The 14349-nt window shown below is 40.5% G+C and overlaps 2 protein-coding genes across 2 annotated transcripts; both read left to right on the forward strand.

Annotated features, from left to right (window-relative positions):
* Window positions 1–2406: 2406 nt before the first annotated feature.
* tmem244 (transmembrane protein 244) lies at window positions 2407–9108 on the forward strand. Its single transcript, XM_078275259.1, has 6 exons — window positions 2407–2499; window positions 5766–5851; window positions 6029–6105; window positions 7645–7770; window positions 8115–8159; window positions 8359–9108. The coding sequence occupies exons 1-6, from the start codon at window positions 2407–2409 to the stop codon at window positions 8454–8456; spliced, it is 525 nt and encodes a 174-aa protein (XP_078131385.1). The 3' UTR covers window positions 8457–9108.
* A 463-nt stretch (window positions 9109–9571) lies between these two features.
* fkbp6 (FKBP prolyl isomerase 6) lies at window positions 9572–12965 on the forward strand. The gene is made up of 8 exons (XM_078274803.1): window positions 9572–9765; window positions 10346–10463; window positions 10564–10653; window positions 10725–10951; window positions 11318–11437; window positions 11559–11756; window positions 12556–12665; window positions 12893–12965. Exons 1-8 carry the CDS (start codon window positions 9691–9693, stop codon window positions 12963–12965), a joined length of 1011 nt encoding a protein of 336 aa, XP_078130929.1. The 5' UTR covers window positions 9572–9690.
* Window positions 12966–14349: the final 1384 nt, after the last annotated feature.

Consider the following 14349-nt stretch of genomic DNA (forward strand, 5'->3'; position numbering starts at 1 on the left):
GGAGAGCGGAGGAGAGGACAGAATTGGTCCTCTTGAGCATTTTTTATTTCAATGGATCAAAGTATGAATGGTGAAAGCCAACAGAGGGGGCGCACGGATAGCGCAGTTGGTAGAGCAGGGGCCCGTATATAGAGGTTTACTCCTCGACGCAGCGGCCCCGGGTTCAAATCTGACCTGCGGCCCCTTGCAGCATGTCATTCCCCCTCTCTCTCCACTTTCATGTCCTCTGCTGTCCTATCAAAAAAAGGCTGAAAATGCCCAAAAAAAGAAACTTAAAAAAAAAGAAAGCCAACAGAGGACATGCAAGGTGATGATTGGCTAATTGACTAAAAAAGGGAGGGACGTGTAGACAAAATGGTTTAGGGCGGCAACAAGCAATTATTATCATTTTCGGTTAATTTTTGTTCAACAAAATGTCAGAAAATACACACACACACACACACACTGAATGATAAATACAGCCTCTCTGCTCCTACAACACATTGTCATGTAGGTCAATGAACCTCAGTGTTCTCATAAGCATCTCTACCCCTCTCTCTGTGTTGAATTAATTTCCAAAGAATTTAAAAGCAGAGTGTGTTCATTTCTCTGCTGCTGTGGATACGACACAGATTGTTTAAACTCACTCATGTAGTGTAAACACTCCCTTTAGATACAGGAGCACGCTGTTGTGTTCTCTCCGTTAGTCCCATTTTTCATACTCATATCATGCTTCATACTGATATCTTAATGTGCTGCAACCGTTTTATTTGATAGAAAAAAAAAAAGAAAAAAAAACTGACTACCAGAATTGTAGTTTGTTTTATCTTCACTGTGCTCCTTGGAAAAAGGCCTGGCTGAGGTTTAGTTTGGGCTTAATAATTCATAAGTGCCTTGAAATCCATCTGCAATGCTTTTAAGCTTCAAACTTTCCAGTGTTCTTGTTATTTCACCCACTGCTGAGCATCAGCTGTGTTGGGCTGAAACAAGGATTAGATCACTGACCTGATGTTGCGGCTTTATGAATGTCATCATTGTGTGCCTGAATATTCCTTTGCTGGGACCAATAACTTCCTGAAGTAAAATGATGGATTATCATTTTATACGTACGTATCAAACAAACAAGATATAACATGTAAATTAGAGAGCTTTAGAGGTGTTGGACAGAGCCAGGCTAGCTGTTTCCCCCTGTTTCCAGTCTTTATGTTAAGCTAAGATAATCACCTGCTAAATAATAAAGCGAGATCTGTATGATTAGTTTTCTGTAAGCGCGCGCGCACACACACACACACACACACACACACACACACACACACACACACACACACACAGGGGGATGAATAGGAATGATGCCTACCTTGCTTACCCCCCACCCCCCTCCATGCTCTCCATCACTATGGTTACAATGATGCAGGTTACCGTGGCAGCCAAGCCAACCCCTCTCTCACTCTCACACAAAGGTGCACATGCATGTGCTTTACCGCACACACAGACATACGCAGGCTGTGACGCTGAAGAGTTGAATTGTAGTTTCTTTAGCTATTTCTGGAGGGAGACGGGGATGTTGAGCTGTCGTCATTTCTGCATTAACCTCTGCCTCCATCACTTTCTCCATCACCCCATCATTTCCACCCTCTATTCTTTCTTATCTTTCTTTTTATGAGCAGTTGATGGAGGAACACATCTCCCTCTCTGACCTGTTTTCATTCAAGATCTTAAAGTTAAATAAATATTAGAGCAGAATCATTTATGGCGATTATCAGAAATCCATACATAAGTATCCATGAGTGGTGCATCAGGAAGCATCTTATGTGTTGCTGCCAGTGCTGTGTATGTGGCTCTTATCGTCATGTCTTGTTCTTGTGTAGGTTGTTCATTGGTGGATTACATTCACCCTGTGTATGAGGCTATGCTGCCACCTAGTGTTGATACTAAAAACTGCCAGACACGATTGTAATTGTGGCTGTCTTGATGTTTTGTTGCAGATTACTCAAAAGCTGGACTTCCAGGATGAATCACGGATCAAGATGGGGGTAAGCAAGATTCATCCAGTCACACCTTCAAAATACATGTAAAGGTCATGTTTAGTTGGAAGGGAAAAGAGAACAAGCAGAAGGACACACTGGAGGTATGAGGAACGTACCTGAAGGTAAGTACAATAACAGATACTGTAGTCCAAATATAAATCTGTGTCAGTAACACTTCTTGAAGTATTTAGCCTGAAAACCAACTTCCTTCTTTTGGCTTATGTGAATGTGTGCACACCTACATTAGAGTATGTTCACCTTTATTCCTTTTGGGGGATGTACTCAGACTTCTAAGTAGTAATCCCATTTCTAATCCAGTCCTCTCTCCTCCCACCCAACATGCTCTGTCACACACAGACACACTTAGCCTACATTCTCTCATGTAGACCAGCAGCCATTCATGTTGTTGGACTACTGCTGTCGTCGTTTTGGATTCACACTCATAAAACGCCATGGACCCTTCTCCCTCAAGACTACACCCAGTGATACCTTGGTAAGGGCACTGTATAAGTGAGTGTGCTAGAATAGAGAGGACCATCTGTAAGGTCTCGGTGCACAGCAACATGTTGACAACATGTCTAACAGAGCTAATTGGTACTCCTAATCAAGTGTACTGCCTGTTTTCATGAATTAGATTATTCCAGCTTTATTGACTGTCATTTGAATTTTGTCATCATCATTACAGTCATAATCAGCATTTAACTGATTAGTGTATGAGGTCCTAATGTCACAATCAGACTGTTTACTCTTTTCAAGAATGCTTTTGAGTAATCAGCCAAAACAAGATTTAAAAGTTCTCAAAGCTGGTTTGTAGAGCAGTTCTTTTTCTTTTTTTAAAGCGCAGTCTAGTCTGAAGATGACACACACCAGGCTAGCCGGTGTTTAGCGGTTTCTGAGTGTATTAGCATGAGCTCAGCTACTTTCCTGCCTCAGTCAAACCCACACCCTAATTTTATATTTACAGCCTCAAGAGACAGACTGGAATTTTTCCAATACTTTTAAATACTGCTTTTCTTCCCTTCCACTTCTCACTGCTGTTCATTTTCAATATGAAAATGAGGTTGAATGGGCGCCTGGGTAGCTCACCTGGTAGAGCGTGCGCCCCATGTACAGAGGCTTTGTCCTCGCTGCAGCGGCCATGGGTACAATTCCGACCTGCGACCCTTTGCTGCATGTCAATCCCCCTCTTTCTCCCCTTTCAAGTCTAAGTTGTCCTGTCAAATAAAAGCCTAAAAATGTCAACAAAAACAAATCTTTAAAAAAAAAAAAAAAAGAGGTAGAAGCAAAAAGAAAGTACAGGAGGAATGAAACTAAGACAGTTAATGCACCTTAGCATCATAAATCATCACTAAAAAGTATATAGATAAATACCAGTAGATGGAATATACAAACAAACAAAGATGATTTTATATATTTTATTACATAGTTAAGTATTTTATTATTTACAAAGATGTATTTCACTTTGCCAGATGTTATGGAAAATGTAATTATCAAGTTTGCTAGTCCAGTAAGACCTCAGCATCCTCCCAGTCCACTGATGCCCAGACTGTGACAGAGCAGGGATGAGTTAAGCAGTTTGATGGCCGCCGGCAGGAGTGATCTCCTGGGTCAGTGCTTGTTGAGCTTGTTAGCATCTCACACTCCAGCCCCAGCACACAGCAGCACAGACTGGTGGAACATCTGCAGCATCTTGTTGCATTGAAGTCTTCTGAGCCTCCACAGGAAGTAGAGCCGGCTCTGGCCCTTCTTAGAAGGCCCCTGTATTCCAGGCCAGCCCCCCCCCAATCTGTCGTCCACTCACACAAGGTATTTATAGGGGTGAACCACCTCCACATCCTCACCCTGGATGGATACAGGGGTCAGAGACTTAGTCCTGTGGAACTCCACCATTAGCTCCTCCATCTTGCTTATGATCAGCTGCAGATGGTTTAATCTGCACCACCCAACAAAGTCAACAGTAAGGGGGAGAGGGCAGGGCCCTGAGGGGCTCCTGTGTTTCTCATCACAGTTCATGACACGCAGTTTCTCAGTCTTAACAAACTGTGGCCTGCTGGTCAGGTAATCCGTTATCCAGGACACAAGTGGAGTGTTTACCTGCTTGGCCCTGAGCTCCCAACAGCAGAGGCTGTATGGTGTTAAAAGCACTGGAGAAATCTAAGAACTTGATCCTCACTGTAGCACCTGCCTTATCCAGGTGAGAATAAGCCCAGTGTAGCAGGTAAGTGATAGCGTCATTCACTGCAATGTTCTCCTAGTAGGCAAATTGCAGGGGGTCCACTGCTGGTCTAATGACAATGTCATGCCAACAGATATCCTCTCGTTTAATTGTTGCAGTCATTAGAGCTCTGAAACAATTAGTTGATTTCTTGTTTAAGTCATTTATCAAAACAACAAGAAGCCGTACCTAGGCACAGTGGTGCTTTGGGCTAAACGCTAACGTCAGCATGCTAACTTTCTCCCAATGACAATGTTAACATGCTGAGGTTTAGCAGGTGTGTTCGCCATGTTCACCATCTTAGTTTAGTGTGTTAGCATGCTAACATCTGCTAATTAGCACTAAACAAAAATACAAGCCAATTTAAGACATCAGACCTTGCACTTTGTAAAATTGCGATAGGCGTATTTCACAATTTTCTAACATTTTATACACTGAAGGATTACTCAATAATTATAAAAAATAATTGACAGATTAACCGTTAAAGAAAATGATTGTTAGTCGCAGCCTTTATAGTCACGATGTATCACAATAAACACAAGCAACAAGTTTACTCTCGATTCAGACAGTGTATTTAAAGTTGTTATTCACGTCATCTGTGGTCACAGCAGACGTTTGACTTGACACAGCAGGAAAAGCACAGGTGTAACTAATAAAATTAACGATGACTCTATCCGTGCCAGTGAGCCGACGTGCAGGGCCTTGGCACCGGCGCACCTGACTGGAATGCAGCCCATTATTAATGTAATTACTTACAGCTGTGTTTGACAAGCCGAAATGTCAGCTGTGAGGGAAAAGGTCTTTTTATCTCTCCTCCAAGGGTGCAACGCATTTCCTGTATAGGCTGCAGTTAATCATCTATGAAAGGAGACTTTAGCAGGCAAGCAACGACTGTCTGCTGCTAACTACTGTCACCAGCAATAGTTTTCTGGGTCATGGGGGGAAAGAGAAGAGAAGTGGAAATAAAAGAGAAGAACAGGGATTCTTTTTTGTTAGCTTTGGAAGACACATGATGCATAAAATAATGATGACGTCTTTCCAGTAAATATCTCCAAATGCATAGCTTTCTAGTCAGATCAAAATCACCGTCATAAAGGTTTATGTTTCTCTTGGTATTTATAGTCTTGTTTTCTCTGTTATTACCTTGTTTATTTAAAGCAAACATACGCAGATGGTCAATGGAAGATATGTCTCAAAAGCCAAAAAGCGTAGAATTTCATCCACTCCATTTATGGCTGTTATATATGTAATTGATTTTGGTGTTTTACCTCTGCCAAGGTTGTAATTTCAGCTTTTTTCAGCAACCAAATGAAGGAAAAATGAAAATTATGTAAACGTGGTGGCAGGAAGATGCAGTATATACATATTACTATTAGGATATAAGTACTATTCAATATCAGTAACTTCAATTACAGATCTGTTCCTCACTCTTACTACTGCTTCTTTCAAAAACCGCAGGTTTCATGTAAAATTAAAACCCTCAAACCCACAGGCTATTATTAATAATTACTTCTCATCTTCTCTTTCTCTCTCCGTCTCCTCAGGTTGTCCTGCAGAATCTGTTGATGTGCATGGTGTGCTTCTACTCTCTCTACTACATCGTGGTCGGTCTCTGCATCGCACTGCTCAGGTACACACACGCTGCAATAATATAGAGTAAAATCAGATAAGCCTTGACAATTTGCTCCTAAGATAAAGTTAATATTATAAAGAATAAGAATTGAAGTAGATTTATTTTTTTTTTATTTTTTTTTTACTGTTTATAGTTTGTGCACTGTATCTGTTTCATCTTCTGGTGTGTCTCTAGGGTTCATGAGATCAACAGCTTTTTGACTCCATTTGACTACACAACACAACCGTCATGGCAGAACCCCAAATACCTCGGTGAGTAGCATTGGTGGAATGTAACTAAGTACATTTACTCAAGTAGTCACATTTTAAAGGTACTTGTCGTTTACTTGAGTATGTTAATGTTATGCTACTTTATTCTTGTACATCCAGGAGTGAGGTTACGGCCCGTTCAATGTAGGTTTATAGCTACAGATATTGAATTGTTGATGCTAGAATGCAGAGGTGGAAAGAGTACTAGTTACTTAATTTTACTCAAGTAAAAGTAAGAGGGGGGGTGTACATTACTGGAACAGTTTCACGACCACTTATGTTAAATATGCCGAGGTACAATAATGCAAACCATAACCCATAAGTTGTACCGAACGCCGTTCCACACCCTTCCCATCAACTGACGGCTGAGCGTCGGCAGGTGAAACATTTACAACAAGTATCTCTTCCAGGGTATCAGCTGAGTGTGCACAGTGTCGCCTCTATTCATGGATGTATGATAAGAAGCCTACATTGAGCTCTGCCCACATCTGCAGACATCTGCCTCTGATTGGCTTACCCTTATATTCTTACCCTCAACTTAACCAATCTCACTCCTCATGACCTAACTGACGAAAGCAACTAGTACTAGCCAATCAGAGGCGGGTCATGCCTTCTCCGTCCCTCCGGACCATCCATTCTAGCATCAACCATATTAAATAGCAGCCTAAAAGCAACTAAGTAATTTAATTATTTACATGATGTTACATGATGACCTTACTCTTATGTATGTGTTGAATATCAATTTGTCTTTTGGTTTACACTTTCGTTACTACTTCCACAATTCAGAGGCAGTTATTGTACTTTTCTCCACACTATATTAATTTGACAATTTTATTTACTAGTTTTACATATGATCTATGTGACGGGTTTATGAGATAAGCACTGTTGTACATTAAAGTAATAGTAGCTCCATCTCTACCAGCAACCACATGGAAAAGCTGGTCACACATTAATCCATCAGTAATAATAATCTAATTGTATAATATGGTTTATCATATATTACTAATGAGGGCCATTCTGTTGCATCATGACTAATATTGCATTTGATCATTTAAGTACATTTGTCTAGTAAGTGCGTACTTTTACTGAAGGAAGATTTTTGATGCATTATTTTTTGCATTGTAGTAATGCTACATTTACTTAAGTAAAATATCTGAATTGTTCTGCCACCACTGGCAGGAAAGATCTTCATTGGTTGTGTCTGTCTCTGTCCTCAATAGGCATTTACACATGTGGCGATGAATGATGGCTGAATTCCATTTAGCTGCTTCAATTGAAGGGTCCCAGTATTGTGCCTGCTGGCTCACTTTCTCACTGTCATGGCTCACTGGGATAGTTGAATAGAACAGAGCCATCTTTAATGCATCCTGTTAATTGGTCAAACCCATGCCTTTCCTACTATGACAAGTCAAAATGGTAGATATGATATGCTATGACAATTGAATCGATGATTGTAAAGCATATTAGAGAAGAAACAGATAAGGCGGAACATAAGCTAAGTGCAATGTGTTCATGTGTTGTCTTCTCTCTTCCTCCCTCCAGTTGGTGTAATTTCCACAGAAGTGACCTACGTTTTGGCAGGGCTGGTATTCGCCTGGATTGTAGAGGAGTGGGTTTGGGATTACGCCATAACTGTCACACTGCTGCATGTCGCGATGACTGTAGCAGGTAAACTCAAACACACACAGATACACAGAAAGTAGCTCAATAGAGCGGAACAGCTGATAGGATTGGAAGCCTGGTTATGTAACTGGATCTAGTGGCTGTCGTTCAGAGATATAAAGGCACACATAGACATGCACTATGTGTTTTAGAATTTAAAGGACCAACATACATTTTTGATAGCCATTTGATTACAAATAGAATAAAGAAAACAAACTAAACTATAATAAATGCTCAAAATTAGGACCTAAAGAAAAATATCCTCCATTTTTCACTTGTAAAGAAAGTGAATATGCAGTAAGTTTTATGTACAGGTAGTTTATTAAGACACTGTTTCCATGTTTCTGCAGTGATGTCAGACTTCCCTTCAGCTGAGCAATGGTGGATAGCTCTGGGTAAGATTCCTACTTTCCTCTTCTCTCTACCCCTCCATGTGTATCCTTATCTGTCTCCAACCCAATTTTGCCTGTTCCCAGACTCACTATAACTCACTTCACATCCTTTCAGATTCAGGCTTTAAGGACAGCTACTGGCCGACTAAACCTTCCTTTAATTGATCTCTTTTTCTTATTTATTTAATCCCTCTCTGTGCAGGTTCAGGCCTGGTGATGATGATATTTGGAGGACAGCTTGTGGCCTATAAACTCTTCAGAAGCAACTTTGTCTATCCAGCTGAACTACAGAACTTCTAATGAACATAACAAGGAAAGCTTTTAACTGGCTTACTGGTTAATCTCAGGTTGGATACATCCCAGTGGGTTTACTTTTCAAAGACTGCATTGCTAGGTTCATGTTGCATCGATATGAGCAACTACAGTATGTCTATCAAGACTGTATATATTTTATAAAGCAACCACAAGAAACACTTTCTCTACAAACCAACTTTGTTCATTAGCTTATAGTCAGATTCTTCCATGTACAAATGGCCCAACATTGTCTATTTTCTACAGCATATTCTGTTTAAATATTGTTAGGGCCTGAGAATGAAAGTGCCAGGGACTGCTGCTGCACATTCACATTTTTGAGGGACTTTGGATAATAGAAAACTCCAGAAAATTGCAAAGTTCCACCAAAAGAAATTTGGTTGGAGCGTTGCTCTCATCTTTAAGAACATTTTAAGTTTTTTTGAATTATTTTTGCCTGACAGGAAATCAGCCATCTTGGATTTTGTTCGTTAATTTTCATTTCACAAACACGTTTTAGAAGTTTTAGGATGTGCGAGGGCCCTTTCATTGCTGCATGCAGCTTTCATTTTGTATTGTTTCTTTACAAATTTCGTACTATAAGCTAAATCTAATAGAAGCGATCTCTGAAAAAAAGAAATAACATTTACAGCTGTTAAATGAAGACATGTATTACCTGTATGCTAGTTGTATAAATTAGTTAAAACTGGACTTACATTAAATACTTTTTTATTTGAAATTATGTTTGTGTGTTGTGTACTGTGACGTTATGTGTACAACTAGAAGAGCCCCGGCTAAAGTGGCACCTGCCTGTGTAACAAAGACAGAATCATAGCTCTGTCTGTCGTCTCCACTCTATTTAGATATATCCTAAAGTGACAGATGTGAAAGAGAATCTGGGGCTTACAGAAATTATTGTATTTGAGCATCATATATATTTTTTTATAATGGGTGATTTGTATTCAAATAAAACATGACCAACTGAAGGGAACTGCAGCAGTAGTCAGTAAACGTGACGGAGGCATGCTGTTTGTACCTCTGTGCTGCCCACAGTTTCGTCCGATTTGTTATCAAGGCCTAACCCCGCCTTCTTGCGGGCCACACCTATTGCTTTATTGAGTGACCCCAAACATGAGCGCCAAAACAAAGTAAGAAATTACTTTTACTCTTAATTAAGCCACTTGTTTAACTACGGTTAAAAAAAAAACTGCTTAACGGTAGCGGTAACTTACCTACCAACTAAATGTCAGGAAACGGGTTAGTCTCCAGTATCCGGAGGTTAATAAGCGCTGAAGAGCGGCTGGTGCGGAGCACTCCGGTAAGTTAACGCGTTGAAGGGGTTAGCATGGCTAGCTAATTAGCTAAATAAGTGCTAACGTTAGCTGCAAAGACTGACTAGCTTGCTAAGTGGTTACGTTTATGTTAGAGCCACGTGTGACTGTAGAAAATACGTTTAAAATTCACAATACTGCAGACCTGCAGTATTACGTTAGTTAAGTTGCGGTCATTAACTTATGTTAATAAGTTATTCAGCATCGGTCTTTTCTAAAGTTTCAAAAAAATATATAATTATAGATCTGTGGGAAATGTGACACATGTTCACCATTTATTTAAAGCTAAAGTGTGATCATAACAGTTTAAGTTAAGCATGTAGCTAATGTTGAATAAAAAATTAGTATAAAATTAGTCTATGAAACTAATCCATGTAGCACTGCAGCATAACAAAACAAATCGCCAACTAAAGCAAAATCAGAGCTGACAAAAGAATAAAATGCTGTGAGCCTTCTTAGAGATTGTATCATAGCAGTTTTCTCACCAGCATTTCTGTAACTACTGTAGATTTGTTTTTATTTCAAAGCCTCTCAGTAGAATTAAATCGAACTTCTTGCCACTTGTAGAGTCCATTTGATCAGCTTCGCCAGCAGATGAATGATGTCTTGGGAGATGAAGGGATCCTGAAAGAGGTGGTCCAACCCGGAGAGGGCCCACCTGTGCCCCAAAATGCTTCAGTATTGAGTATTTACAAGTGAAATTCTGTTCTAAAAAAAAAACCTTGCACAGTTTGCCAAAAGATTTTGTCCTGCTGTAACTAATCCTCATTCTCCTCCTTCTATAGTCCATTACTCTGGTTTCCTGGAATATTCCGACCTGCCTTTTGAAACCACCACACACCGCAAGTACCCCCAAATGATGAAGTTAGGGAGAGGTCAGTGATTCTTTGTGCAGATTCAATAGAAGTTCTCTCTTTGTTTAAAAAAAAAAAAAAAAAAATCACAGTTTTTGAAATGATCATGCAAACAGATGTGACGCTGGCTGGACTAGAGCTGGGTCTGTTGACCATGAAGAAAGGAGAGTTCTCCCGTTTCCTCTTACAGCCCCAGTATGCATACGGGGACATGGGTTGTCCTCCGTTAATTCCCGCTGCTGCAGTGGTTCTGTATGAGGTTCAGATCCTCGATTTCCTCGACTCGGGACAAGCGGACGACTTCATCGCAATGAGTCCGGTAGGAAGGCTTCAGGTGTCCTGTTGTTGTCACAGTCCGAGAATACTGACAGGTCAGAAATGACATAAGACATTGTTGTTCCACCTGACAGCAAATGCATGCTTATGGCACGCTACTTAAAGGAGACTTATTTATAGTTTCATCCATCATTAGTGAACTTACGCACATGCAAGTCTGACTAGTCCACACAGCACTCTGGGATGGGAGAAAAACGTGCTCTGGTTTATTGGCATTTCTTTAAACCAAAGGGAAAAAAAAACCTATTGCTTTTTTTTACAATAATTCTTTTTAATAGCCAAAATAAGACAGGAGGAGGTAGAAAAATCTCCTTTGCATTGCTTTTTTCCTTCTCTTACCTGTCTTCAGGAGGAGCAGAACACAGTTCCTCTGTCCACGCTCCTTGAAGTTGTCAACACACTACGCAGCTTTGGCAACCGTTGTTTCAACCAGAGCCGTTATGACAACGCCAAAGATCGCTATAAACAGGTAGATCTTGAAAAGTGCATAAAGAAACCACGCTCTATTTACAGGGGTTTGTTGCCTTCATTTTACTGTACTAGTAAAAATGAAAATGGATTTTGTAATGGATTCTGTGCTTGGCCGCCAGGCAACGAAGCTGCTGGGGAACAGGGAAACGCAGAGCAGTGCAGAGGCGGAGGCAATCAAGACAGCACTGCTTCCTCTCTATCTGAACCTTTCTCTCACTGAGCTCCGTCTGGACAGCCCTCACAAAGCCCTGAAATATGGCAACAAAGCCTTGGAGATAGACTCTGCCAACACAAAGGCTCTTTTCCGCTGTGGTCAGGTCAGATGGCGCTTTTCGTTTTGTTTCCCAAATCATCAGATAAAACGCCTCGCAGGCTCTTGGAGGTCTTGTGCCTGACAGGAAATGTTTTGAAGTCGCTAAGAAGGTTAAAAATAGGGATGATGACGGCACAGGCAGAACCAGCGCCAATAGATGTTCAATCCTTGGAGAATTGTAGGGGTGCACGATTCAGAAAATGTCCCGATTCAATATTGATTTTTAGGCTCCAGATTCGATTCAAAATCAATTTGTGATTCAAAAACAATTCAAGGGCGCCCGGATAGCTCAGTTGGTAGAGCGGGCGCCCATATATATAGAGGTTTACTCCTCGATGCAGCAGGCCCGGGTTCGACTCCGACCTGTGGCCCATTGCCGCATGTCATTCCCCCTCTCTCCCCTTTCATGTCTTCAGCTGTCCTAACCAAATAAAGGCTGAAAATGCCCAGAAACATAATCTTAAAAAAAAACCAGATTCACAGTATGTAAATGTAGTTACTTTTCCCATGTGATTGCAGTAGACATACAATAACATATATATATATATATATATATATATATATATATATATATATATATATATATATATATATATATATATATATTGTTTGTTGCATGAATAACTACTAATGATAACATTTTGTAAAACATGTTTTTTTTTAACTTTAAACACTGTGTGAGCCACAAATGCCACTAGGGATCCATGTGCAGCCTGTCTTTCACCCCCAGAGGTCTCTATGTTGTTAATTGCGTACTCTCTAGATAACAATTCCATTATTCAGACTGATGTCATCTCTGTCAGGCGTATCTGGAGCTGCATGAGTATGAGAGGGCCCAGGGTTGCCTCATAACTGCTCAAGCAAAGAAGCCCTTTGACTGTGACATTAACAACCTACTGAGGAAAGTGGCAATGTAAGATTAACTTTTGTTGACACATTCAGGAGGTTTAGAATGAATACTTTTGTCAAGGCAGTACGGCTCAGTTGGCCCACAAATGGCATTAGTTTCAAGGTAACGGAGAATTATCAAGCTTATATTTTTGGCTTTAAAATATGCATTCACCTATGCTTGTTGTATGGCATATTTGGTGTTTTAGTTTAAAATGGCAATGCTACCCTTGACTTGATTCCATGTTTCAGATGCTATAAAGACAGCTTGGACAAACAGAAAGACTTGTACTCCAAGATGTTCAGAGACCTAAGGGGCAAGTAAAGATGACGAAGAAGGTAAGAAATCCTGTCTATCTGTTAGGGGGTCGTCAATGTTCATCAAATCTTAACCAAGACACAACAGTTACTTTTGCCTGCATGCCACACTACAGTTCCCATGATTCTTAGCAAAAGGCACATAGTTGAAATTAGAGCTGGGCGACATGGAGAAAATCAAATATCACGCTATTTTTGACCAAATACCTCGATATCGATATTGTAGGGTTGACAATTGGTGCTTCTAGTCTCATATCACGATATAATATCAATATAATATCGATATATTGCCCAGCTCTAGTTGAAATATCATTGGACCAGTAGTTTTTTAGTGCCAACATTACATTTGTTTTATGATGAAAATAATCAGGTGCTTAAATTTTACTGCCCAGTACAAACGTTAGATAGTAATTTAACACTGCATCATGTTTAAAGGTCCCATGACATGCTGCTTTTTGGATGCTTTTATATAGACCTTAGTGGTCCCCTAATACTGTATCTGAAGTCTCTTTTATATAGGCCTTAGTGGTCCCCTAATACTGTATCTGAAGTCTCTTTTATATAGGCCTTAGTGGTCCCCTAATACTGTATTTGAAGTCTCTTTTATATAGGCCTTAGTGGTCCCCTAATACTGTATCTGAAGTCTCTTTTATATAGGCCTTAGTGGTCCCCTAATACTGTATCTGAAGTCTCTTTTATATAGGCCTTAGTGGTCCCCTAATACTGTATCTGAAGTCTCTTTTATATAGGCCTTAGTGGTCCCCCTAATACTGTATCTGAAGTCTCTTTTATATAGGCCTTAGTGGTCCCCTAATACTGTATCTGAAGTCTCTTTTATATAGGCCTTAGTGGTCCCCTAATACTGTATCTGAAGTCTCTTTTATATAGGCCTCAGTGGTCCCCTAATACTGTATCTGAAGTCTCTTTCCCGAAATTCAGCTTTGGTGCAGAATTACAGCCACTAGAGCCAGTCCCACAATGAGCTTTTCTTAGGATGTGCCATTTCTGTGTCTGTAGCTTTAAATGCTATTGAGGAGGAGAGAGGGGGGGGGCAAGGTGGAGGGTGGTGGTGTGGCCTTGACCAACTGCCACTTTGCTCATTTGAAAGCCATGATGCCTCTCTCTCATGGGTGGGCCAAATTCTCTGGGTGGGCAAAGCAGAGAAAGGGGAGGTAACCTCCCTCCTTATGACCTCATAAGGAGCAGATTCCAGATCGGCCCATCTGAGCTTTCATTTTCTCAAAGGCAGAGCAGGATACCCAGGGCTCGATTTACACCTATCGCCATTTCTAGCCACTGGGGGACCATAGGCAGGCTGGTGGAACTCACATTAATGTTAAAAAAACCTCATAAAGTGAAATTTTCATGCCATGGGAACTTTAAGCTTTTCA

The sequence above is a fragment of the Sander vitreus genome, chromosome 18 (assembly GCF_031162955.1).
Source record: "Sander vitreus isolate 19-12246 chromosome 18, sanVit1, whole genome shotgun sequence".
In the NCBI taxonomy this organism is placed as follows: domain Eukaryota; kingdom Metazoa; phylum Chordata; class Actinopteri; order Perciformes; family Percidae; genus Sander; species Sander vitreus.